Source organism: Musa acuminata, chromosome BXJ1-5 (assembly GCF_036884655.1).
Source record: "Musa acuminata AAA Group cultivar baxijiao chromosome BXJ1-5, Cavendish_Baxijiao_AAA, whole genome shotgun sequence".
Lineage (NCBI taxonomy): Eukaryota > Viridiplantae > Streptophyta > Magnoliopsida > Zingiberales > Musaceae > Musa > Musa acuminata.
In genome coordinates, this window is record NC_088331.1 from 40,500,975 (window position 1) to 40,528,907 (window position 27,933).

At 40.1% G+C, this 27,933-nt stretch overlaps 2 protein-coding genes across 2 annotated transcripts; both read right to left on the reverse strand.

Annotated features, from left to right (window-relative positions):
* Nucleotides 1–428: 428 nt before the first annotated feature.
* LOC135584403 (wings apart-like protein 2) lies at nucleotides 429–19,576 on the reverse strand. Its single transcript, XM_065184002.1, has 13 exons — nucleotides 18,949–19,576; nucleotides 17,213–17,312; nucleotides 15,863–16,199; nucleotides 10,219–10,331; nucleotides 9,341–9,463; nucleotides 9,155–9,248; nucleotides 8,927–9,019; nucleotides 7,602–8,245; nucleotides 6,675–6,952; nucleotides 4,111–4,261; nucleotides 1,754–1,851; nucleotides 1,589–1,670; nucleotides 429–768 (listed from the first exon to the last, which is right to left on the reverse strand). Exons 1-13 carry the CDS (start codon nucleotides 19,470–19,472, stop codon nucleotides 682–684), a joined length of 2,724 nt encoding a protein of 907 aa, XP_065040074.1. The 5' UTR covers nucleotides 19,473–19,576; the 3' UTR covers nucleotides 429–681.
* A 488-nt stretch (nucleotides 19,577–20,064) lies between these two features.
* On the reverse strand, nucleotides 20,065–27,924 carry LOC135674289 (uncharacterized). Its single transcript, XM_065184003.1, has 7 exons — nucleotides 26,253–27,924; nucleotides 24,302–24,392; nucleotides 24,035–24,192; nucleotides 23,892–23,943; nucleotides 23,718–23,800; nucleotides 23,516–23,609; nucleotides 20,065–21,141 (listed from the first exon to the last, which is right to left on the reverse strand). The coding sequence occupies exons 1-7, from the start codon at nucleotides 27,702–27,704 to the stop codon at nucleotides 20,564–20,566; spliced, it is 2,508 nt and encodes an 835-aa protein (XP_065040075.1). The 5' UTR covers nucleotides 27,705–27,924; the 3' UTR covers nucleotides 20,065–20,563.
* Between the last annotated feature and the right edge of the window lie 9 nt (nucleotides 27,925–27,933).

Below are 27,933 nucleotides of genomic sequence, written 5' to 3' on the forward strand. Positions count from 1 at the left end.
TAGAAGAATCACCCAATAAGGTATTCTTATTAAAATACAGACTAATTTGATATTTTGGAAAAATAAAAGAAAGGGAAAATAAATAAAAGACATTACTGAAAGGCATTTTTACCAGCACATTTTATTGAAACTTTAAAGTGGATTCACCTGGGAAACATGGACAATTTTGATTGCATAATTAGCATTACCCTGAAACATCAGCTACTTCGATCTGCTGCTCAGAAAATTCAATAACTCTTTAGAAAATTCCAACATAAAATTCAAGAAGGCAGGAGTTTTGTGTTCATTCACTTTACTGATCTGCTGCATTGATTCTGACACTCACATGCTTTCACCATTACAGATCAAATCCATAGTGGCAGACACCAAAATTTTGAACAGAGCCTTCTCTCATTTACTACATCTATTTGATTCAGATGACAGGAACATTAATAACAATGCATCTTGTGATGTTTATTAAATATATAATACAACCGTGGCAGCATGAAGTGGGGAGAAAAATCATATAAAACAACAAAGAAAAGATTTAAAAAGAACAGATTATAAGACAAAAGGATACAAGTTGCCATAAGAGTCTTCAGAGCCCAAAGCAGAGAAGCTAACCCAGGACTCTTCCTCATTGTCTGAGAACTGAAATCTTCCACATTGCGCAGAAGAGACCAGCAGCACTGCAGGATCTCTTCAATAAGGTCCTTTACAAGACTCGATTACTTTGACAACAGCTGTGTGTGTTTCTGGAGGCATCATGTTTAGCGACAGATGGAATGCCTGGCAATACCATTTGAATGCATAATTATGTGCTACCCAAAAGTAAACAAACAAAAACAACCTAATTTGTTAAATCACATCACAAATCATTGCAGGCAGTCCATGAGTAAGATGGATATACTGGTTTGAAAGTCCTGTAAATATCATTGAAATATCAAAGCAACATCAAGGGGCTATAAGGGGAAGAGAAATAACAGATTAGATGGTAGATTATATTGTCAAACAATGACCATAATGAACAGCATGATAACATGTAACAGGTGATTCCAATATATCAAGCGTGAGATATCATGCTAATAATGCAGCTTCACTTATCCCAATTAACTAGACCATTTAGCGATGCCACATGGAATTACAGTAGTTACCAATATATATTGTATAGAGTCACACAGATAAAATCCTATTGGGGGATTATAGGTTTTAATCCTGAAGCCTCAAATTTAAACAAGGAAGCTCCAAATCAAGGATTAGCTCCATTTGTCATGATCTATGACAATACGAAGAACATCAAAATTAAAAATATATTCTTCATTCTAAAATGTTACAGCAAAAAATATGTCGCATATATATATATATATATATATATATATATATATATATGCACGCATGCACGGGTAGGTATATGTATATATATGTTTATATATACATGTATATATATTAGCTTCCAAGTATTTTAAACGTTGTGTTCATGTTTAAGGAAGCCGATTTCCAATTTGGAGACTCTATGACTCAGTTTAGGGTGTTATGATTGAGGATCTAATTCTCCTGATAGACTTTAGCTCAAGTTTGTACATATTACAAGAACATTTTGGTAACTTACCACAAATCTTTCTAAAACAGGAACTAGAACTTGCAAGTTCCGATTCGGAAGGCAGTTGGCAATGGCTTCACGGACTTCGGAACTGACGAGAGCAAATTACCATTAATAAGAAGAGTGCATTAAACTACCATAAAGGATCACATAATACTGAAAGGTTATGCAAACCTCTCCGTTGATAAAAAGGCAAGCAATAAAGCTGCATATGCTTCGATGATCATCATTTCAGCCTCACGTGCTCCTTGCAACAAAGACTCTTCATCATCCTGTTAACTCATTACAGAAATTCAGTCAGTTGGCTCATCAATCAATGTACATCTTTAGCAGGAATATAAGATTATAAGCAACATTAGCAATGTCTGTTAATTTTGAGGGGTTACCACTAGACTTAAATGAAAGACTATCAACAGATCATCAATTTTAGATTCAGTGGTGACTTAGTACCCACAATACAATATGATCAACCAACTTACTAGAACTTATCCTTTAAACATCTGAGGTGACAATTAAATTAGATCTGTTATTTGGCATGGTATTCCTGAATGTTCCCATTGTAAACCAGTTGCAGTAGCAAACTCAAATTTCCCACAACTGTCACCTGGGAACCTGTAACATCCTTCTTTGTCTTTATCAAGCTGAATTGCCTAAATTTGCAATTTAAGCAACAGTGATTGTACTGTTGACTCTTCATGTTCTATAGCACTCAAAGTTCAAAATGACAAAGTTAAATTTATTTTGTTGCCTGAGTACCAAATCGGTAACCATATATAAAACAACAAACTAAAAGGGCACTGAGCCAGCACCATAGTGTCATAAAGAGCTCTGTTTATACAGAAACCACGATATAGATTATAAAATTCTATAATCAGATCATTTTTCCTGTTCAGATCAATGATTTAAAAAGCGCTAGGCGCCAAAAAACGCCAAGGTCCAAAAACGCCCAAGGCGCTAGGCGCTCGCCCGAGCAAAACGAGGCGCTAAAATATAAAAATATAAAATATAATTAATAAATATAATTATTTAAAATTTTAAATAAAAATATGCTATTAAATTAAGAAAATCTATTAACAATATTGAAAATTAATCATTTCAAATAAACTTAATATTAACAGTATAATGTATACTGAGCCTACTGACTGAGAAACAAGGAAGCAGCGACGAGCGGCGAGCAACGGCAGCGGGAAAGGGAAAGGGAGTGGGAGCGACGAGCAACGGGAGGCGCGAGCGGCGATAGGGACAGCGTTTGCGAGTAGCGACAGCGACGAGCAGCGACAGCGGGAGCAAGAGCGGCGAGAGCGGGAGGCACGAGCGGCGACAGAGGCATCGTTTGCAAGCAGCGACAGCGGCGAGCAACGGCAGCGGGAGCAGGAGCGACGAGCAGCGGGAGGCGCGAGCGGCGACAGAGGCAGCGTTTGCGAGCGGCGACAACGGCAGCGTTTGCGAGCAACGACAGCGGCGAGCAGCGAGATCGGGATCGGGAGTGGCAGCGGGTTAGGGTTGAGTAAGGGTTATATCGATTTAGTTGGTTCGATTAAACTAACTAACCAACCGAACCAGACCTAAAATCCTGGTTCGATTGCCTTGGTTTACCCAGGCGATGGCCCAAAGCGCCCAGCGCCTGGGCTCGGGCGAGCGCCCAGGCAACGCCTGTTTGAAGCGCGCCGCCTGGGAGATTAGCGAGGTGCTCGAGCCTCGCCTCACCTCACCTCGCCCGGGCGCCTTTTTCAATCACTGGTCCAGATTTATCTTCAACATTTTATTTGCTGCACAGAGTTCAGTCCTTCACTTGGGACTTCATGGCTTTGTTATTGTTGTTGTTGAGTTTAATGTTTCACATTCCTAATTTTAAGTAAACAAAGACATTTTTTAGTTATTAGTGATGAAATAGGACACAAATGGATAGTTAATGTTGTCTTTATTGACCGAAGAGAAATAAAATTTCCCATGTGTTCCTGTGAAATGGAATGTATCAAGCAACTTACTCCAAAAATGTGTATAGTGCACATGAAGAATTATGCAGCTGCAAACTTACTTCATATTATGCAAAATCATGGTGCAAAAAGAAATAATTAATTCTACAAAGAGCACTGCAACATCCATTTTTCTTTTAAATCTATAATCGATCATGGATGGAATCCATGAAGGATCCAAATGAATGTTTCAAAATTATAACAAAAACAAGCATTATTTTGCACCACAAGCCTAATTTTGTTAAATTATCATTTTAAGAGTATCTTTAAGATTAAACTATCATATCTACATGGTAATCTATAGCATTCATCTAAAGCATTGGTCCGGTGGTAGTGTACCACATTCACTTATCAAAGGTTGAAGATTCAATCCCTCACCCCTAATACATTGGTATGTAAGTGGTGTACCAAATCAACTTACCAAAGATTGAGGTTTCGAAACCGACATATTTTTGAAGGTGCAAGCAATGCAAGGTTCTGGATATGTATCCTGCCTTCACCGCTTATCCTTTGTAAAAAAAAAAAATCTTTAGGCTACATGCAGCATGTACTTACACATATATATGTTCTTTCTTCTTTAGCATCCCCATTTCCTTGATTTGACAAAAATATGGAGCACAACAAAGGAATTGCATCCCTCTGTGTCTCTGTGCTTTCTGGTTTTCCTGATTGGCTTGCTGAAACACGAGCTGCTGCAAGATGCAATCTGCAGAGGAGCTATTTAATGTAATATGCTAACAATGAACAATTTGGCTTAGCATGATCAAATAGTGCAGTAATAAGCATGAAAATAATAATAAACTATGAAGACGAGAAAAAAAAATCAGGAGAAAAGTTGTATTGGTAAAAAATGACAGGGCTTTGGTGACATTGCAAGTTGATTGAGCATCCATGGTTATAAAGAAAATCCAAGCCATTTTCCCAACAATGAATGACTATAGAGCATATCTTGAAATTGAGAAGGCTCTAAAAGAATTTGATAAAAAACTTACAAGTTATAAGCGACTGTCAAAAAACATCTACCCTGCAATTTGACCTTGTTTTCAACAGAGCTAAAACAGAAAAGTGGGATGACTCAACAAACCAGCATAATACATCCCTGCCTTGGTTGGGCCACCGTAAAAGGATATATATATATATATATATATATATATATATAGAGAGAGAGAGAGAGAGAGAGAGAGAGAGAGAGAGAGAGAGAAGAAAATTGCAAAATTACATGCCTGAGGAAATTAATTTCTTGGGTACAGTAGTCCCTTTCAACCCAAGATCTCTCTCTCTCTCTCTCTCTCTCTCTCTCTCTCTCACACACACACACATAAGAATTGAGTTTCCGACAACAATTGGATCATGATGGTAATTCTATGTTCTTTATTCTTATACTTCCAGGTGCACCTCTTGCAGAAGAATCAAAGGCTTGTAGCTTGGCATGAAAAAGATTATAATCAAATGTACCCTTTGTAACATCAAATTAAGGCAATTTTTAACCAATTAGTCATTTTGATTTCAGCAGGATTTGTCATTTAGGTTTCTAGATCATGATTATGATTTCCGATCACTATTTCACAACCATCTAAATCTCATCCAAGCCATGCAACTCTCATATCATAATTTTGTATTTGTTATGGCAAAATAATCTCAGATCAAAATTCCTCCAACTTTAATTCATCTTTCAGCAGGCTTTATTCATACCTTGTAGCTCAATTCTGTTGTAGTTATCTTCATTCAAGACTATCAACAACTTTGACAAAACTCTTCTTGCTTGCATGAGTAGAAGTTTCCAAAATGCATCAAATCAATCAATTCTCTTGGTAACTTATTTATGTTCTTTCCTGTTTCTGTTTTTTTCTTCGCTCTAGTTTGCTGTTCCTTGTATTTTACCTTTTCATTCTTTGTTTCTGTTCCCTTATTTGTTATGACAAAGTTCACCTGACAGAGTATGCATCGTCACCATTGAACTACAGCAACATGATTCTTTTGCGACTATCTTGGAGTGTTACACAGATTTTGCTGGATGTTGGATCAAACAGCAACAACTCCAGTACTTATGCATCAAAACCAAGACAACTCCAAGGTTCTAACTCTAGGAATTGTGTGTATATGTATCAAGCTGGGAAGATGGAATTTAGCAAGAAAACACTCGATAAATGAATCCCAGTAAAAGCTTAACACTGCTTAATCAACCCATGGAGCCAGTGAAGAACTACACTTAGGAGGCTTCTTTGAAATTGGAAATATTGGCTAGTGGGCATGCATGTTAGTTTCTCTGCAACCAAGGTTTAAAGTAACACCTATTCCAGTTGGTATGGTCCAACAGCCAACTGAGATACGTATTGAGTGATTTCGTTCAGATCAATGCTGTATGAGCTGTACCACCCGATAAGCTCACTGTGTTGGACTTACCAGCATAAAAATAGTACAAATACCAAATGGTATGAGAAGGTAAGCCTAACAAATGGTACCAAGTGATATGGTACAGGCCCACTCATATTTGTCTAGTGTGGGTTATACCACCTCATAAGCTCACTGCTTCCAGGGCAGTTAATAGTCCAATACCGAGCAGTACCACCTGGTAACCATATTATTTTCTTTTTTAACAATGACAATGTCATAATTGTTTCCTCTCTCTTCTCTCTCTCTCATCCTCTTTTGTTCACTCCTCCACCTCCTGATCCTCCTTGGGATCCTCTACCTCCTCCTTGTTGCATCACTGTTGCCTCCTACTCCTCCCTACTGCATGATCACCACCTACTCCTCTCCATCATGTCTCTATCGCCGCCACCTCCTCCTGTTAGTATGCATCACCACCTCCTTCTCTTTGCTTCCTCCTCCTTCACCTCTGCATTCTCCTCCTCCCCCTCCTCTTCATCTTTCTTCTCCTCCTCCGCCTCCTCTGGCCAGTCCCATACTCGTCGACAAGTATTGGTATGTCCCACAATACTAGTACCATACCTATCTGTCCAAGAACTGGTATTAGTAATGGACCGGTATTTAGAACCATGTGTGCAACAAACAACACACCATGAAACATGGTAAAGTAATCTTTCAGATCATATAAAGCATTAATTGTTCTCCAAAAGTATATTGATAAATTTAATGATTAAGGATTATGAAATAACCTGTTTTGACTATCCTTCTCCACAAGGTTGACAAGCAAACCCAACAAAGCTACCAACAAATCCAATTCATAATCAAGGAGATGTCTGTTGTTCAGATGACAGTCATTGTTGTGTAGGTCGGTAGAAGAGGTATTCTCTTTCCCCTTGCCATTCGATTGGAAGAAACAGTTAAATGATGGAAAATGATTAACTATTAAAGAAACCATAGTGTGCAGTCCACCACAAGCAGCAGTTTGCTGACACCCTACAGGATTGTCATTTGTTAAGTTCATAAGAACCTGCAAATTAAACAAACAAAGAGCTCTAAACAATTGCACAAGGAAAAGATGTACATGAAGCCATATTAACTGTAAATAGAGCAAAGACGAAAAAGAGATAATCTTTAAAAGATAAAATAGTGCCTAACTTAGACATCGAACTAACTCTTCTTTATAAACCCAAATGGAATTCAAATGGCCTCCATGTGCTAAATGTTGCATCAAAACAACCAGTGAAGTTAGCAGTTCAAATTAAATAGATAAAATAGACAGCAATATGGTTCCCAAGAAAATTAGCCTAGACAAATGATGAGATAAGCTATATTGTGAATGAAGTGAACTTTTTTGTATCGCAGCATAGTGATGCTGGAAATAACCATCTAAAAAGGCTAGGAAGAAATAAATTCAAAAAAAGAAACATATGATACCATGAAAAGATAGATTACATGAGTAAGACCACATTTGTGTCAACTTGTTTAAAAATGAAAATAATTAAGCAGACAAACCTTGGCAACTCTGCTTAATACTAGTTAAGATAGCTTGACTAGGAAGTCTTGTTCCAGGGTCATAAGAAAAGAAATATTAAGTACCGTGCATCATTTGCCAAATGTGGATGCATGTTTGCTTACGTACAGAAGCAGCAACAAGAGAATCAGAAATATTGAATTACCTTGACTGACGTAAGTAGGCAGTCTCCCACAAGGCTTGAATCTTCATCAATTCCTGATGAATGAGACACTGCACAATCATCATGGTTTTTTGCATTTGTTAGTTGACTCAACACATCATCTGTGGTACATATTGGGAGGTCACATCCATTTGAAACATCTTTACTTGCTAAAGCACCTTCATGTGCCTTAGTTATTTCTTTCTTTTTTGCCAACAATTCCCACTTCGAAGGTCCTAATTCACCATCATTGAATGCAAAAGGATCATGCATGTCCAATTTACAATTACCTTTAACATATTTCGGTAAATGAGGTCTTTCAGACATGCTGCCAGCTGTGCCATTAGTTTTTATAGAGATCCATCGATTTGAAACCCTATGAGAATTCATTTTTGAACCACTACCATTTATTTTTGTTTTTAAATTGTTACCATTTGCAGAGCTGTCTCCAGTTGATCTATCAATTACATCACATGAAACTGAGGCAGAAAAATTAGTTGCCATTTCTGAACCAGAAAGAGACACTTCTGACTGAGAATAAGATGACTTCTGACGTTTATGACATATCTTAATGACCTTCACTTCAGAATCCCTGTCAACACCAGAACACCCAACACAATGACTATCTGAGGTCTCGTTGTTGTTATCTGCCAAATAGGAAAAGATTATATATACTGACAATGGTGAGCAATAATAATGTACGAGACAAATTATAGCAGGGAAAAAAACATAATAAGATATCTAAAAGATAACTTGTTATTCACTGATGAATAGCAACCAGTATCCCAGGACAATAATCACAGTAGTGACAATGATTTGCATCCTCTGTAAATATAACTATATAACTTCTAGGGACCTCACTGCCTATGGAGCTTGAGAACAAGATAAATCCTAATGCAATTCAAATTAATCCCACTAGAAACATCCATAATAATTTTAAAATAAAATATTACAAACCTTATCCAAGAACTGCTTTTCCAAATTTTGGTGATACAGCATCTTAAATAGATGCAAGTTCTTTAGAAGAAAATTCAAGACAAATAAAATGTAACAGAAATTTTTTCACGTACGGAAGACCAAGAACATCCTACACTACTAAAGTTAACATGAATTGCCTTCCAGATATTTCCAAGAGACAAATACATAAGAAATGATGATCAAATTCAGATGTTGAGCCAAATCAAAATCCAAGGAAATGGAAGAAAAATGAATGTAAGAATCTAATTGATACATGATAACTTATGCTCATCTTTCATAAGAAAAAAGCTGGTGTATTAAATTATAACCTACATCACAGAAGGTTCCATTAAATAGCTCTAGAGATTTACCTTTCAGTTTTTGTTTCACCTGAAGACTCTGAACTTCAGAAATTAACTTTTCATTGTTTGAAACATTGATATTACTCTGGAGCAAAGAAAAATCTGCAGTGCAATACAAATTACAGTAATAGCAACATCAGTAAGTACCAGTACAATGATATTTTCCTCAAGTGAGATGCACAAAAACATATTGCAGACTGAGGATGAATGATTGATCAGATAGTACATGCCAGAGACCTGAAAAGAATTTGATGGCATTGATGATGACCCCAACAAAAGACAATTGTAGGCCACCAGAGTTCAACTTACGTTTCATCCCAAGTAAGTGATTCTGTTGAAAATAAATCAAAATTTATACAGCTACAACATACTAAATTCTATAGGCTGTATATAAATTTGGCTACTTAAAATATGGTACAGTACCTGATTATCCTTGCTTAGAAATGTTGCATTCTCCATAACTTTCAAACACTTTAAAAGAAGTAGCATACTTTGCAACACTGATTCATCGTTTAAGTGAAAGAATGAAGATGAGCTATGCCATGCCTACAACATCATGTCAAAATCAAGGAATTCCTAAGAAAACTAAAATAGTAGGATAAAAAATTCCAGCAGGATTTTTTTAAAGAAAAGAAATCTTGGCATAAAGTTAATTCAAAGAACACATGTCAATATTAATATTGACATTTCAAGGTTAATGTGGCAATTTAGGTCATCTAGGCATGTAGGAACTGCAGTGGCAATAAGACAGATGATAGCATAAAAAGAGAGGGAAACGTATTTAATTCATCCTTAATGTGGCCAGTGACTACCACACAAGAAAATCACAATGGCCCATGTCTAAAACTCAAAAAGTCTTGAAACAACAAAGGATAGAGCTGGAAATTAACAATAATGAAACAACAGAATAATGATGGAACATTTTATATCCAACCAGGTTTGGACACTGAATAGGAAAATTACTAATGTATATCACAATAAGCAAAATTATACCTAGCAATAATGTCTTTACTTGGTTAGGCATTTTACTTGAACAAATTATTAACTTATACCAATACCAAAAGGAAGTTGTTTAGAGGCACAAAAGAGTTGATGTTTGTAAGTGAGCCAATATCATCGATCATCATGCTCACATTTCCCCATCAATATGATGCCAGCTAAAATACCTCTATTAAAAAAAAATTAAAATAAATGGTAGAGAACCATTAAATATGAACACTTATTAAAATGACATTTCCTCCTTGAGTCCAACAAATATTTATTATAAAAAAATTAGTGAAGTAACTCAAACTATATTTCACCTCCAAGGTGGAGTGGCAGCTAGCAAGAACATCAAAGATTGCATCAAGTCCACCAAGCTCTCTCAACTTTTCTTTGAAGTCCCCCCCAGGCATTTTCACCATATCAGATGCATCTAAAATATTTGATGTCAGGAGCAAACTAAGCAATAGTATGTAGAAAATGAAAAACAATCATAAAACAATATCTAAAACAATAACCAGATAGACCACTCAGATAAAATTGGTGAGCAGATGTGCAAATGTTGAGCCCAACCTGTTATATGAATATGAAAAAGTAAATTGCATTTAGCTACAAGAGATTAATTTACCGTACTGTCACGGACAAACTTTGAAACAGGATGTTTGATGTAATGCTTATATCTGTCCATGTCTGTTGGCATGTTCATGCCTTGTACAACGTGTAGAGGGGCAGCCGAAGGCTTATAAGTCCCATTTTAGTTGGGTTGATGGCCTCTTTAGGCTTGTAAATAAAGGTTGTGTCATGTGGACACGTGCGAGAGCTTTTCGGTCTGTAATGGACCATTTTACCCTTTGTTGTGCCACTGTTCAGAGCTTGTAAAGTCTGTTTGTAATTTGCATTGTCTATGAAGTGTTTTTCGGACATGTTTGCTTGTGGATCCCGATTGAGGCGTTCTCCTTAACCCGTTCTCTCTTTTGTTGGTCCTAAGGGACAATGGGAGGCTTCGGGGAGGCTGACCTTTGCGGACGGACGCGCAAGGGTGCCGCACGACTTAGGCAAAACCAGCTAAGTCCGTGTCATATGGTATCAGAGCGGGACAAGCACTCATAGAAACACTTGACATGCAAACGTAGGGGACCTAGCGGGGCTGCGTTGAGGGCAGTCAGCACACGCGCGACCATTTGAGGGAAAACGGGCATGGAGATGTAGGGAAAAGAGTCGCTCAGAGGAGCGAGCATCTGAGATTGGCATTCTGAGGAATGGCCAACCCTTCGCGCAAGAGGCACCACGAGAACAGGCAAACTTGGAAGAATTTGGAGCGCACAAAGGTTGGGATGGCTGAGTTTGAGCTACGGCTCAACGTTGACAACTATACTTGATGGTGCTCTAGGCAAGCGAGGCGCTTGGCAAGAATGAGACCATCGAAGGTGGAATGAGTTACTCAACGACCAAAAGAGTTATGCAAAGCTCACAGAGGTGAAGGGAATTGCTAACTCGAAGAATTTGGTACTCATGCATGGGCTTGTATGCGGACGATGGAATGTTCGTGGCCATCCCAAGGCGACCGAGACTCGGCGCTATGGAGCATTGAAACTTTCTCTTCGGCATGTGAAGGATACGTCCGTAGGAGGCTGAAGTGTGCAATGAGTTCAGCATGTTGCTAGGCCTTGAGGGGTGCAGCGGGGGCTGTATGGACGTGGAGTCGCAATCTAGCAAGTGCGTTTGCAGGAGGCAGAACAATGCACAGTTTGTTCAGCAGATCGGAGTAGTCCAAGGGGATGGTGGTCTCCGAAACGAAGAGAGATGTTGCTCCAACGGGGTAGTTATCCAGGAGGGATAAGTCCCGGCTCTCCAGAGGGAGAACCATGTGAGACGGACCTCACATGTTGAGGAGGAGTACCTCAACAAACAACAACTCCACGAAGCTCGGTAGACTAAGCAAGCGGCGAGGAGTTGTCGCATGATCTCGTCGAGAGAATGCATTGGTGGATGCATTGCGAGATCAAGTGGGGGAGCGACCTAAAACAACTTAAATGAAGGCACACTTGGAGTCGATGTGGAGATCGAACTCAAGGGAGGGTTGACCCGTAGAATGGTGGGCGCGAGGGCCACCATCGACTCAATGCAAAAACGAGGAGCGGAGCAACTTGGGTGTAACTTGGCGAAGTACCCAAGCCGCATGAAGGGAGCCAGCATAGAAGTTGGAACATGGAGCAGAGGCACAGTGCTTTCCTTAGACAGAGGTCAAGGACATGAACTCTTGCAGAGGCAAGAGTAGGATCATGTTGTTCCATGGGTCCTTCCTTCTGACGGAGCGGACTCATCTTGCATGGTGCCAAAGACGAAGGGAGCTTCGCGGCACATGCACCTTAACTCGGAGAAGCATTTGATGGAGGAACTAAGGCGACTCAATTTGCGGAGGCGAAGTTGGGTTCAGAAGGGCCTTAGCACGGGGCAAAAGGACGCAGAGGCGGGTACTCTTGAAGAATATGCCACAGTGTTGCCATTTGAGTTGCTATGAAGGAAGCAGTGCGCAGCGAAGATTGTGCTGGTAGGGGCAGAGGCCCAGGATCCAGACAATGGTGCACAGATTACAGTGAAGTCGGTGGACTTCGAGAGCTACTAGGCGACGGACTGTCCTAGAGCGGTGCTTCATCTAGGTGTGACCCAGGAGTGGGTGGATGAAGGTCGATTGCCAGAGGAGCGAACAAAATCGAAGGTGGAAGGGACCCTGCGATATATTGGCAGAGGCCACACATGGAGGGTTCACAATTCGAGTTTATTCCACAAGGATCAGAATGCAATGGAGATGTCACCAGGAGGCGACATGGTGTAGCGGATCGTGGTGGAACAGTTCGTGGCAATGCGATACACACAATCGGTCCCATGAGGGATGAGATCATATGGAGGTATGATCGGAAGTTACTGGAAGCTCTACTTCGGTGAACAACATGACGGCAAGAAAGGCTATGGATTCAAGGAGTGAAGGCCATGGTACCGCAGAGGCGGGTCTTCCGGGCGTGCATCGAATTTTGCATCGGATGAAAGCCTTGGTCATCAGCATATGGGGGCTGTGTTCCACCAAGGGAAAAGTTCGAATGCAAGTACCAGTGAGTTCCATGGGAGGGACTTGATCATACAGAGGTATGATCGAAGCAACTGGAGAGTTGGACTGCTCCAGAGCTCATATTCGCTTAAGGGAGCCCGACAAGTCAGCGGACAAGGTCGAGTAAGCGAACATTGCTACCAAGGAAGCTAAGGAGAACAGAATTGGTGCAAACCCTACAACGCGATGGCAGAGGTCATGCATAGGAGTTGCAGTCTGTCTTTCCATCGACCAAACAGACTGCTTGGAGAACACAGAGGTGTTGAAGTAGGGGGTCGAAAGGGGCGAGGAAACGACGACGAGTCCAGATGGACTTAGCTACCCAAAATCAAGCATCAGTCAGAATGGAGGTGGACTCAGAGGAGTGTCACAGAGACATTTCTACTGATCATGCAGAAAAGGGATACAGATGCGAGGCGATGGATAGTAGGGCCATGGGCATGGCAGCGCCATGGTACCGCAGAGGCGGGACTTCCGTACAAGTCATTGATCCCTTGCTCTCACGGAGGGAGAGCGCTTGGTCATGAAAGGGGCCGAGGAGGTGGAGCATGCAGAGGCAATCTCCAAGTACCGAGACAAGGCTGAAGGGCAGAGGCCAAGAAACTTCGTAAGACCGGTGTCAACAAGTTTCTCATCAAGATAGCCGTAAGTGAAGGACTTCGGGTCATGCAAGAGTGCACGACCAAGGAACGAAGCAGGCAGTACGCGGTGTTGTACCTTTGCTACTCAGTGGAGTAGGCGGTAGGGTTGATGGAGAAGACGGTACAATCCTAGAGGCGACCACATCTATCAGAGAATTACTCCAAGTTGGGGTGAAAACTTCTCGCATTCCAGAAGTTCGATGGCATTGAGAAGGTGAATCACAGTAGCTAACTCAACGCAAGGAGTGCAAACACTTCAAGTGCTTCAGAAGTGTGAGCAAAGAGCAGGCGAAGGCCAGTAACCAGCTCGATGCATGAAGTACAACCTCGAGGAGGCGAGCGAAGTCAAGTAACTTTTGCCTTCTCAACTCTTAAGAGAATGGGCGAAACCGAGTACCCCAATTCTCTTATCTATCTAGCAGAGGAGCGCTGCACAAGTTCAAAGACCCTTCGAAGATAATGGAAGACAATAGTTGTCAAATCCTCACCAACGGTGATCAGTGCTACTGAGAGTAGATTGTCCGCCTCATTTCCCAACGAAATGTCAATCGAAAGCGGAAGTGATGCGAACCTACTTGGATGTGACAACTAACTGAAAGAAGAGTCAATGAACAGATTTTGTGGAGGAAGGACCCAAAATTTCAGAAGTTTGCGAGGCGATGCTCGTTAAAGCTCCAACAAGCATCCACCCAGTTCAAGCAGCATGTGGAAATTTTGAGAGACTGGCGCAGTAAAGATGGTCTTTTCCTTCATTTGGTGAATCCGCAAGAATCGACAAGGATCAACACAACTCAGCCAACCCCACACCAGAGTTAGAGTCATTGGTGAGTTGAAGTAGCATGGCGGATCAAAGATTCGACTACTCAAAAACAGCAGCTGGGAGCCAGGAGGCACATTGCAGCTGGAGCAGAAGATTGAAGACTCAGCAAAGGCGAAGAGTTGCAGTGTTCACAAAGGCTTCGACGAGGACGTCGAAGGGATAAGTGGGGGAGAATGTCACGGACAAACTTTGAAACAGGATGCTTGATGTAATGCTTATATCTGTCCGTGTCTGTTGGCATGTTCATGCCTTGTACAGCGTGTAGAGGGGCAGCCGAAGGCTTATAAGTCCCATTTTAGTTGGGTTGGTGGCCTCTTTAGGCTTGTAAATAAAGGTTGTGTCATGTGGACACGTGCGAGAGCTTTTCGGTCTGTAATGGACCATTTTACCCTTTGTTGTGCCACTGTTCAGAGCTTGTAAAGTCTGTTTGTAATTTGCATTGTCTATGAAGTGTTTTTCGGACATGCTTGCTTGTGGATCCCGATTGAGGCGTTCTCTTTAACCCGTTCTCTCTTTTGTTGGTCCTAAGGGACAATGGGAGGCTTCGGGGAGGCTGACCTTTGCGGACGGACGCGCAAGGGTGCCGCACGACTTAGGCAAAACCAGCTAAGTCCGTGTCAGTACACCAGGGTTTCCTAATAGAAATCTGAGATTTTTCTTTTTCAAGGGGAGCACACTTGGCACTATAATATAGCTAGGCTCCTGGATGCTTATAACCAAAGATTACAATTTTGAATAATACCGCCCATATCGGTCCGTCAGCAGACCGGTACACGGACCGCCCGTTACCGAGCGGTATTATATATATAATATATATAATATATATAATATATATAATATATATAATATATATAATATATATAATATATATAATATATATATATATTATAATATATATACATTATATAAATATGCGACGTAGCATCTTTCTCCCTAGCGGGAAAAGGCAACATCGCGTCACCTCGGCAACGTTGTCGAAAAAGGTGACGCGACGTCGCCTCGGCAATGTTGCAAAAAAAGGCGAAGGGGCGTCGCCTTTTTCGGTAACGTTGCTGAAAAATTCTTTTTTATTTATATATATATAAATATATATAAGATTTTTTTACTTATATATATATATATATATATATACACCGAACGGTATACCGCTCGGTATACAGTACCATACTGTACCGAACAAAAGTCGAAACTCCGGTACGGTACCATATTTCAATCCTTGCTTATAACTACTATCACTTGAATAGTTGTGCATGCAGAAATTAAAGATCATAACAGGATTTTTAGCAGGTCATTAGAAAGATATCTGCCTAATCAAGCATATGACTAAGCAACAGTAGCAAAGCTAAGCGAACACTGGATAATTCAAATGGCCTTTATGGAATGAAAACCGACTCTACCTTCAAATGATACAGTGGATAAGCATGCTTTCTCCATGGCCAATAAAGCTATCCATTTGGAGCTCAGCTCTGGCCTCTCTGTTCTATCAGCAGTCTCAGTGCCTAATTTTATCTCTTTACAGCTAATAAGGATTTCTGAAACTTTTGAAAAGATAGCCCTTGAGGTGGAATCTAATCCTTTATATGTACTATCTACTACTTGAGTCTTATGTTTTCCAAGAAGCTTAGATCCAAAAGTTGATGCCTTGTCCCCAGTGGTCTCAGGAATTGTTGGATTCAATAACTTAAGAAGAAAGCCAATACAAGATGGTGAATCCAGCAAATGATCATCTTGAACCTGAAACAAATTGATAAAAAGGTAAAGAACTTAAAGGAATATGAAAAAAATATTTTAGTAAATCAGCCAAACTATTATGCTGAGTATGAAGCACATAATATCAAACTTCAATGAATAAATTAAGATTCAGTCATAGTGGATAGGCATGAAAATTTATCCAGTGTAATCCACAGATGCAAGTCAATATATGTATACATCTTCATTCTTCGCATATACTAAACCTCTCACAAAAATTTCCAGATTATAGAACAAATTGAAAATAGTTAAGTATTTCTCAATTTGCTATATGATTGCACAATAGAAGACAACTACCCTCTTTAAAGAACTAATAAATTATTAATTGGGTGACAAACACCATTTAAGTGACTTGCTAAAAAAGACTCTTTCCATTAGATCATTCAAACTTTCTACACTAACCAGAATAATGAAAGAAAATGCAAGTGTTGGATTATAAAGATGATAAAAATTATATAACAAGCCACTTTTGCCTATAGTCCTTTCAGTCCTTGAAATTATTTATTTTTACATTCCGTATAAAAGTTTCCACTATCTCACTATCAATGACAATATATATTATTTTCTTAATATCTTATGCTTTAGGATAGAATCACTGAAATATACATATAAATGACTCACAAGATGGATGAACTGAAGGCAAATTGACATTTTTTTGTGTAATTTTAATTCTATGATAGGCTGATAGGGTTTATTTCCAATAATTGGTGCTGAACATGAAAGGGAAAAGCAAAATAATTTAAAGGTCCACGATCAAATTAATAAATAATAATGAACTTGTTGGAATTCAATTTACCTACATCTCTAGGACAAACACTGTTGAGTGGCATATAGCATATTTGTAGCCAGATAAACAAGAACCATAAATAAAAAAGAATAAAAAGAACCCCAATGAAAAATGCATTGATAAGGTTTGTTATATTATCACTTAAAATGGAAGATGAAGACTCATAGGCATGGTAAATACAGAAAATATTTTAAATATACAAGGAACTTACATCACTTGCCAAGACATAAAAAAGAGCAGCAGCAGCTACTGTACTTGGAGAATCATCTAATCTCAGACCCAATATGGCATCAATGATCCTCTTGGCCATCCTGTTAGATGTTAAAAACTTTAACTTGTCAAATTACACATACTGTCAACAGATACTACAGATGGCACCAACAAAGTAAATGTTATTATACTGGAAACTGCATCATAATTCAGACAACAATACAAGCATTTCTGAAATTTCCCAAAAGCTATATCACAACAGTGTTGCCCCAAAAGTCCAGATTTAAGTAGTAAATGAAACAAGGAAAACAACAGTATTAAAATTTTGGGGCTTACACATATAGCACATGCAATCATATATATAGACACACCACTCTAAGAGGATATTAGCACTGGTGCCCTCCAAGATAGTTTCTATTTGCATGAATGTTCCTTTATTATATTTCTGGAATTGGATTGTTCATTAGCACAAGAACAACAATCTAAAATCTTAAAACTATTTGCAAAAATACCTTACTGAATATCTCTTTATATTCCACACCTTGTAAGTTTTACATCTCTTGACTACCTTGCTGGTTGACGCTAGGTTTTAAGATTACTATACTTAAACTCATATAAACTCATCGTTTCAAAATTAGTTTGCAAACAACAAAGAAATTAAACATTTGCATCAGTGCCTTCCAAGATGGCTCTAATTCCATCCAAATAAATCCTGCAATTTAAAGCACCATACTGACCATCAATATAAGCTAAAAAAGGGAGAATGAGAAGAATGTTCTCTTATTTTCAAATATCTTTAGCTCGTACATTAAAATGTTCAGAAAATATTGGATGAGAACTCGCATCCCTCTTTCTACAGTCATTCTCTCTAAGTACACAACACAAATTTGTATGCCCGTAATTCTGGCATATGGTAGATGAAACCAACATGCATAGGTATGGGGAGCATGAGAATATGGCTATAGAAGCGTTTCAAAGGCCACCCTAATGTGCAAAGAAGGGAAGAAACAGAGAAGAAGAAGAAGAATTATAAGAAGAAGAATAGATAAGAAAAAACTGAAGCAGCAAAGATGCATGAACCAAGTTTAGAGCCTGAGCTGATCAAGCAATGCTCCTAGCACAGACAGAACCTGTCAGGGTAAGAAGAATGGTGCATCGACTATCTCTTTTTCTTTGGCGCTGAAAAAATGGCACCCAAGACACCTGCTGAGCGAGATATCCTCTCAAGATGAACCAATTGCATCAAGACATCAACACATACTAGACAACAACCAACCAAGACTGCATCTTCCCACCCACACCTCTCTCTCTCTCGTCAATCGGTTGCCTATATAAACTTATTAATGAATAGAATCTATTGATTCTTTCATAATAAGCACTTATTTTCTTATAATACAGAAAAAATGTTAAGGTTGGCCATTGGGGAGTCTTTTCTTGGCATTTCTCCATGGTAGTTTAAGATTGTCCCTTTATTTGGTCATCGTTGTACACAAAATTCCAACTTGCAGACAGACTATTTAAGTTGATAAAAGGAAATCATCTCTGATACATAAACGAGGAGCAAAATCTTCAAACAGAAACTACTATCTGCTAGAAGAAGCTAAGTCAGGAAACTCTTATTTGTCATTGTTAGACTCTATATTACGAAGTTTCAAGCCATCAACTCGAAAACTACTTTCTTGGGGAATAATTAATTGGGCAACAGATGAAAATATAAAAAGCATCTCATTCACTCACCCCTGCACCCGGAGAATCCGCCTCTGCTGGGCCGTACTGCAAGTCGACAAAAGCGACAGCAAGCTCGCACGCCGGACCCTCACTGGCTGCCCCCGCCGTAGCCCATCCAGCGCGAAGTTCACCTCGTCCACGTGCTCCATCATCTCCCCGAACTCCTGCGCTTCCATCAGCGTCGACGTCGTCACCTCCGCCGACGGATCCCTCGCCGACGCCCACGAGACCGTCCTGGGACCGTCCGATCCGTGGAATTCGTTCGGCGGGTCGCGGGGGAGCTCTGGGGCTTCGTCGTGGACGTCGAAGGGGTCGAAAGACCAAGGGGAGGAGCAATCTTGGGAGGATAATGCGGAAATGGCAGGAGCGTGGCGGCCATAAGAGCTGTCCTGGGAGAAGGGGAGGTCGAGGAGCTCACCGGCGGCGGAATCGGGGTCGTCGTCGGCGTCGGGAGACTCGAGGAGGATGGGATCGGAAGAGGAGCGGCCAGCGCCGTAGCGGGTAGCCCTTCGGGCGTACGTCCGCACGATCATCGCCTTCCTGCGGGGGTGCTTCCGAATCCCCTCTTCACGTTCTTGGCAAAGAAAGAATTAGGGACGAGGCGGTGTCCCGAAACTGGATTCAAGGGGATCGAGGAGGGGTTTTATCAAGCGGACGTGGAGGATCCTGGGTGTGATCACCGCCCGGTGACCACTGCTTCTGAACCAAGTACGAATCACAACGGGTGCTATACCCGATAATTTTATCAAAATCCGATAAACCATTTAGATATTTGAATTCATTCTAGATATTTATTTTTCTACTTACATGTCTTAATCTGGTTTAAATGAATCGGATAGACCTGTGCCCAAAAAATATATGATAAATCATCATCTAAGAATGAGAATTAGTATATTACTTGTAAATTTCATTATACTTGAACTTACAAGGGTTAGAAATACCTCTTTTTCTCTCTCGGCCGAATACTAACCCCAATTTAGTGACGAAATATAACCCGTGACATCAACTTGAAGCTCTAGTAGGGCACATGACTCATTCAATCCATGTGAGTCCACAATCAATAAGGATACATAATTATCAATGTTCTTGAAGATTTTCTTTAATTCTATGTTTCTGGCAGTAAAGTTCTAGTAAAAGGGATTCCTATAAGTAATTGCAGAAACCATGTATGACTCTCTTGCAGCATTTAAATTTAATCTCTCTTCTTACGTCAAGATATAGCAGAATAAAACAATGGGGGGGAGACGGGTACACTACAACACCGTACCCTCTATTAAGAACATAATTGAAATGATCCAACCAAAAAAAAAAAGTAGAGAAAAATACCAATTACGACCAACCAGCCCCCTGCATCACCATCTTTGGCTTCCATTTTATTGTACATTTGAGCAGCATTCTGGCAATGCTGAGAACCATGTGTTGCTGGCCTGGTTTTCTTGCAAATTAACCACGCAAATGGACTGGGGGAGAACGAAATGGAGTCCCTGTAGATCTTACAACTCCCACCACATATCCGTCAAACTGTACACAAAACTAAAGCAGCATCAACCTGGGAAGTGATTGTAACGATGATCGCAAGCCTGCTAACATTTGATAGCTTCTGCCATCTTCCATGGACGAGAAATTAGGTTTGAAACTGAAACCCAAAGTTCTGAAAAGTTCTGATTTCACCGCATCGACTTGCAGTTACTATCACCAATCCCCAGGCCGATGTACTTTGCACCGGCATGCACCCGTTGAAAAGGTCACTGTTACTTCGAGGGCTCTGCTTATTGGTCATGAGTTCTTCGGGCCAAGTTGCTGAAACCCTGTCATTGAAGTGAATGGAGTTTGGACTGGAAGTGCTGTTCTGTTGGCAACCAATGTTCTGAGAACCAGGAGAAGGTGAAAGATGGAGTCCGTTGACCTCGACCAGCAGTGGCGAATTGGCCAGAGATTCTCCATTGAGCTCAGTCTGTTTATTGGAGTCGGTTCTCACCATTAGTCCCATTCCAGAGCTTGGCCAAGGAACAGCCATTGTCACACCTTGGCAGTGGAAATGCTCATAAGATTGTGTGACAGTCGCAGCAGGTTTGCTTCGACTAGGCCGTGAATCTTCATCATATCTCCATACGTATACATGAGAGTCCTCACTGGCACAGATAACATATTTGCCATTGGTAGTCCAGTAGGCTGAGATTTGGCTGCTTGTATTGCGAAACCCTAGAGAGAAAGAGATGCATCAGTCTCAAATAATAACCTGAAGAACAAACAACTGATTATTGTTGTACAATATCAGAAGGTTAGGTAGTACTGCCAGAAAATATTGAGATAACTATAGGCCATTTTGACTAAAACTTGGTTGACTACTAATATATGGCACAAGATGTATTAGAAAAAGGAAAAAAAAAAAGGCAGACACACAAATCTGACATGATGTGACAAGATTTGTCAGTCATGCAATTTTGAATGAACAGGAAGCAAGAAATCATATGCATGCAACAACTAAATTTAAGCAATTCAGATGACAAGTTTGTGCTAGTGTTAGGGATCCGATCCTTCTATTGAATTCTGGATTCAACATTATCGAAGGAGAGTATGGATCCTTTCCATTCTTGCAGAATTATATAATTCATAAGCAGAGATAAAAAGAGAGAACAAAGGAGATGGCAGAATTTTCCCAACCAATTCCAGCATATTTCTCTAGTGTTCAAGTTCATAGGGACATTCTTATTATCCTTGGTGACTGGTGAGGTCAAACAATTCAAGGTTCATTGAATAAAGGAGATGGGAGAGGGCGAGAGGCTACGCCTTAAACGAGGCTTCTCTCTATCTCCTCTTGCTAAATGAAAAAGGAACAAGTATAAAATATTAAAATGCACAAACATCTTAAATCATATTTACAAAGATACTATGCCCTGAACGGGAGTTGCAACTATTGGCTCCTGCTAAAATGAGAAGTTTAATGGATTAAACTGAACTATTAGATATGTTAATGGACATAACTAAGATAAATTCAATTTGCACAACCCAAGAATGCAAAATATTTTTCAAGCCAATGGCTCAAGCTCCTTTACAGTAGATTTTCCAAAAATCATAGATTTTCCAAAAAATCATGTTTTAGTATTATTTATAAAATTTTAACATCATAAATCCAGTGCTTGTTCATATTTGTCATGCAAAAGCAAAAGGCTTAAAGTTAGTATTGTATGAAAATTTCATCTTACTTAAAGTTAATCTCTCTTGTTTTTTGTAACAAATAGGCATGATGCTAATAGGACATATCAAGTCATCACAATCAACAAGGATCTTAAACATGCTTTGAAGGATGATTAATAGGGAGATGAGAAAGGTGCCAATTAAGTTGCAGCTGCTGCCTTTTAATTCAGACTAACTTGGATGAAACGATGCTTCTATTACCTGACCCTCGCTTGTTCAGCAAATCATAATAGATTGCCTAAAGGGGTAGAATTAACCCTGAAAGCCTTATAGCTCCCCGTTCTTACCCTAACCTAAGCCAGCATCAAGCGATAAATGTATTCCTAATTTTCGCTACATAATGGTACTGATCTGAGTAACTTATTAATCTAATAACTTGTGAGGATCTTAACAAAATGGTCCAAAATTATAAGATATCCAAATTCATCGTTTAACTTTTTTTATTAAACTCCACTTTTTTATAGAATACTATGTATACACCATACTCCCAGTCCATATATTATGTATGATACAGGACAACCCTAAGAATGGTCAATAAATATGGTCCAACTGGCTCCAGCTAAGCTACTACTAACAGGCCACTGAAGCCTTACCCAAAAGTCCATCACTATGAGACAACTGGAATTATTGTAAGCTTGTCTACTCAAATCTCCAAGTTTCACAAGCAGACTTCAGAAGTCAAACATAGGACTAATCAGACAAATATCATGATGGTTGCAAGAGAAAACCCCATCTCAGCAATATGTACTAACATGATGATACCATGGGAAATGTGTTAATATCATTTGTAATGAGTCACTTAACCTAGTAGCCCAACTTGAAAATGTGCACTCATTGAATTTGATTGTTGAATTTCAAGCACATAAGTCCCATGTGCATACAAGATATTGTCTAGGTCAAATTGGAGTTAATTAAGTAGACTTTTCTTTGCATAAAATCTTTTCCTTTTAGAATTTCATATGTATCTGCTGTCTTTATCTTTCATCAATGCAGCAAATGCCAGTGTGATCTATAATATTACTACAATTGATGCTTATAATCAACAAATTTCAACAGGTATGCAATTATTCACAAATTACAAAAATTAAAAAAAAACCTAAATTTGGTTGCTACTGATTGTATCTCTGAATAATGCCTGTCTATAACAGAAGAAAACAGATGAAAATAGTGTGTGCTTTGATGCACCCGAAGGACAAGGGATCAAGAATGTATAAACTAGTTAATTTAACATCTTATGCTTTAAGAAGCAAGCAAGATGGTGAAAACCTAGAGAGCAATAATGTTCCTACACAAATGATCCACTCCCCAAAATCTATAAGAGAATACTATTTTATGATAGCATATGCTTCTATTAAGTTTCTAAAGTGGAAATCTCTACCTTTAAATTTGTGGACTAGTTCATCATCAACAATTACACGGACTCGTGAATCTGCAGATGTAACTAGCACCTTTGATGAACTCCCTGGAGCAAACTGTTAATACAGCTGGTCAGTGAAATTTGACATCTTTTAAATGGTGCTTAAAAGATGGAGAAGCTCAATATCTTGCAAATGCAAAAGACAGATTGTTTATAAAAATACCTGGAATCCAGTAATTTTCTTGTGTCTGGACTTCTTTTTCTTGTTTTGTAAATCAATATGACCTTTTTGGAGAAGCTTATTGTCTAAGGAGACATTTATATTGTAAGACCATCAGCAAGATTATATACAACATTTAGGGGAAACTTAGATAACTTAATGCCGGGAGCACCATACCAGATGTATCATACAAGTGGCAACTTCCCTTGTGTGAACCAACTAGAGCACCCTTCAATGAATTAAAAAAAAATTACAAAATTAAGAGATTTAACTGATCCACACTCAAAACAAGTTACACAATTTAGTGTCGAGTATGAAACCTGTCCATCGGGAGTATAGCAAGCAGCAGTGACCATCTCATGCAAATCATTCCAATCAACAATTTGACGGTCTGGAATACTCCAGATGCGGACCTTCTCATCTAGGGACCCACTGATGAAGTATCTATCATCAATAGGATTGAACTGGATGCAAGTCACTGCATCAACACAAATTTAAGAGGAATCATTAAGACATTAGCTAGAACAGGAACGAGCATACCCAAAAAAAGGAAACCAAAAACAAGTTGGAAAATAATTCATACTTACCATAGTCACTATGTGTGAATGTTTTTAAACAGGAATTGCTAGACATGTGCCACAATCGAACAGTTTTGTCCATCGAAGATGAAAGAAGATACTGTAAAGCAAACAAATTAATGAATGACCTTCTAAATTGTATCCATTTAACATAAACATGTGCCTAATCAACATATAAAATTATGTAGGGTCTGCAAGAATTCAGTGATAACTTCTGGATAGACTATAAAGTCAACATAGTTCTAGTTGTGCCAGTTAGGAGAATAATTTAGCCAGCAAAAGTTTCCATATGATTCAAGAACTAAAAGGAATTATTTTTTTGTTTATCAAGAGTAGCTTCTGAGCCAGTAGCATACTACTACGAGCTGCAAGAAAGTAATACTCAAAGGTAGTAGATCTTCATAATCGTTTTCAATCACCAATCAAAAAACTTTTGAACTGTTCCTATATAGAAGTGTTCAGTTTGCTGTGTAGTATCGTCTTTGACCTAGTTCGCAACATTACAGGAAGTGTGAATGCTCTTAATTATAACTACATCTTGATTCTTGAGTATCTTCCAACCTGAAATCAAGTTAAAGGCCTGTGGAAGCAGATCATAGGCCATCAATATAAAGAAGTGTTATCAGAGCTTTAAGCAGGAAGGAAAGGAGAACTGGGAGACAACATAAAAAGATGAAGTAGGAGAGAAACGAAAGTGATGAAGAATTGGATAACTGAATGAAAAGGTAAAAGAGATGGAAGAAGGAAAAAAGGCCAGTGGCTAAGATAAACTCATACATGTTTGTTTAGGTGAATTGAAAATAAAAGGAAGAACATCTAAATTGCTAAAAAAAACTGTGTTCTCTGATAAGAAGACACAGAAAATGGAGTTTTCTTTTCGCTTCTATTAAAAATAATCCAAAAATGAGAAGTAAACTTCTATAAAATTAAAACAAGGATCATAAAAAGAATTTCCCAGAAAGAACAATCTCCTGTGAATTTTTTGGTGCAACATAAAACAGCCACAATGATTCGTTGTAGCAAAAATAGAAAACACATCAGTTCATCAGTTCATCCCTCAGGTAAAGATCTGAACCAAATGGGACATTAGATAGCAAGTGAACATAACCACCACCGTTCCAGAAAATAAAAGATAACAAGTGAATAGTGCTATACCAGCATCTATTAAATTAAGAAAATAACAGCATAATATTCCAAGTATAAACATATGGAAGACTTTAGGCAGGTCTTGAAAGAGCATGATTGGCTCAGCATAAAACTCAAAAGGCCATAATCTTCTGCCACTGATTGCATGCTACAAAACCAGCCGACCATATTGTGGTAGTTCCTTTTTCATGTAAATTCCAAACATCCAATCTCTAACATACAGAAATATATACCAGAATGTTAAATCTTAGTTCATTTGGTTGAAAATAGTTTCTATTGAAGAAATCTAGCACAATTATGTAGCTAAAAGAAACAAAGCACATTGGTTCCCAACGAATCAATGAAATTTGTTGGTTTTATTGCTCTCAACTATTTGCTGCTTTGATGTTTAGAATTCTGTCCTGGTTAATCTTACATGCTATAAATATCCTAATTTTCTGCAAAAACTTCAGGGATATATGTATTCCATCTAACTTTTGATTGTTTTCCAGAAATTTCATCAACTTTCATGTCCCCATTCCATCAAATATAAACTTCTGAAGGTCCAAATATTGTTTCTTTTGCCAACAAACCAATTGTCAGAATTTATTTTGTTCGTGTTTACTGATAATGTTCAGTTCCATTTCATATCTAAGGACGGTCTGATTCTTCATATGTTCTATCACTATTCAAGTTCCTCATTGCTGAGATATAAGAATGCAACTTTTGCTCTAGTATGCCATCACTTTTAAAAACTGAAAATCAATCGATGCATCTAACTTTTAACTGAAAATAGATTCATAAAGTATGAATAATTATAGCTAACAAGATTTACCTGTGATTTTGACCAAGAGAGATCAAGAACATCGTCAACATGCCCTCTGAAAGAACATACAGGCTTTTCTGATAAAACTAGCACATGCTCTGGCATCATAACAGTGTCTGAGCTAACAGACTTCCTACCAACAGGGATTTTTGCTCTTCTCTTCTTATCCCAATGGCTCCCTTCAACACTGGACAACACCGATCTTGGATCCAGTGGACAATTACTGATCGCCAGAGCAAATGGTTTAAAGTTCACATTCTCCTCAGCTACTTTCATCAAATCCCCCTTTGTATGGATCTCGGAAACTTCCCATACATGGATGACACAGTCCTCTCCGGCACTAGCCAGGTACCGCCCATCCAAGCTAAACTTGATGCTCCAGATGGAACCATTATGTGCCTGAATCGCTTGACTCATGTACAGACCAGTGAGCTCCTTGTGGGACTTTCCATACTGCCAGACCTTGACCCGAAGGTCCAGACCATGCGAACCGTCCTGGCTATCATCGGTAGCAGAGCTCGACCTTCTCCCTCCCTTCTCGGAGGATGTATCCTTTTCGTCGCTACTCCGACGGTCCTGGTGATGCCCTCCAGCAATTGCAGACCCTGCCACATTCCTGATGCTCCTGAGCCAGCTTCCTTTCCTCTTCGAGCGCGTCCCTCCCTTGGAAAACCCATCGGTTCGGCCACCGCCACGCTGCCCAGCCTCCTCCACGTTCTGCCGCCTCATCAGTTCTTGAACGATGGGCGACCGACCAACGCAGATCTCAAACTCGTCCATCGTGAGATGTCGCCCAGTCCCGACCTCCCTCAACTTGTTCCACATCCCATCCTCCCCGAATTCCTTCACCACGAACTCCCTCCCGTTGTCGAGGTTCCTGATCAAGCACCTGGGGTCGTCGCACGCCGCGCCGTCGTCGCCGTCCTCCCGGCGGTCTCCGCCGCCGACGCTGCTGCCGTCGCCGTCGGAGACCTCAAAATTCCCGGCGGACAGGGGCCGAGATCTCGAGAAGAGAGGCGGCTTGCGGGATGCCGGCAGATTGAGCGATCTCTGATGCTGGTGGTGGTACGGGCGGTGCGGAGGATTGGGCCTGTTCACAGAGCAGGGGTCCACGGAGCCGTCGGATCTGGATCGGACCATCCCGGCGGCGGAGGTGGAAGGGGCATCGGAGGGGGCCGGCGGCGGTGTGAAGCCGGGGCGGACGAGGTGGGCGAGGGAAGGGTCGCCGGCGAGTCCGAGGCGCTGAAGGAGGAGGAGGCGGCGCTCGGCGACGGAGGCCGGCGCGGAGGTCCAAACGTCGAGGGAGGGCACCGGAGAGGGACGGCGGGAGAGGTCGTCGTCGGAGGCGGAGGTGGAGGTGGAGGAGCAGGACGAGGATAGGATCCGATCCAAGGACTCGTAGTACTCTTCTTCGTCTTCTTCTTCTTCCTCTTGCTCCTCCACGGCGCGATAGCTCACCATACCGGCATTCCAGATCGCGATACGGCAGCGACGCGGAAGCGGTTCCGCTTCGGAGGAGCTATAAAGGGCGGCGAGCGAACAAGCAAGCGGCTCTGGTAACGGGCGACGCGGTGGGCTCAGGATTGAATTAGAGAGAGAAAGAGAGAGAGAGGGGATCGAGGCGATATGATGTTGCTGTTTTTGTTGTCAGAGGAGAGAGAGAGAGAGAGAGAGAGAGAGAGGAATGGGG

What these genes read in the sequence shown, in the direction of transcription:
- LOC135584403 (XM_065184002.1), bottom strand. Translation starts at nt 19,472, where the DNA reads ATGATCGTGCGGACGTACGCCCGAAGGGCTACCCGCTACGGCGCTGGC. An exon ending in TTTATGTCTTGGCAAGTGAT is followed by an intron (nt 16,200 to 17,212) that starts GTAAGTTCCTTG and finishes AATTTGTTTCAG; the next exon opens with GTTCAAGATGATCATTTGCT. An exon ending in GCTGCCACTCCACCTTGGAG is followed by an intron (nt 9,464 to 10,218) that starts GTGAAATATAGT and finishes ATGATGTTGTAG; the next exon opens with GCATGGCATAGCTCATCTTC.
- LOC135674289 (XM_065184003.1), bottom strand. Translation starts at nt 27,704, where the DNA reads ATGGTGAGCTATCGCGCCGTGGAGGAGCAAGAGGAAGAAGAAGAAGAC. An exon ending in TCTCTTGGTCAAAATCACAG is followed by an intron (nt 24,393 to 26,252) that starts GTAAATCTTGTT and finishes TTTGCTTTACAG; the next exon opens with TATCTTCTTTCATCTTCGAT. An exon ending in ATTCACACATAGTGACTATG is followed by an intron (nt 24,193 to 24,301) that starts GTAAGTATGAAT and finishes GTGTTGATGCAG; the next exon opens with TGACTTGCATCCAGTTCAAT.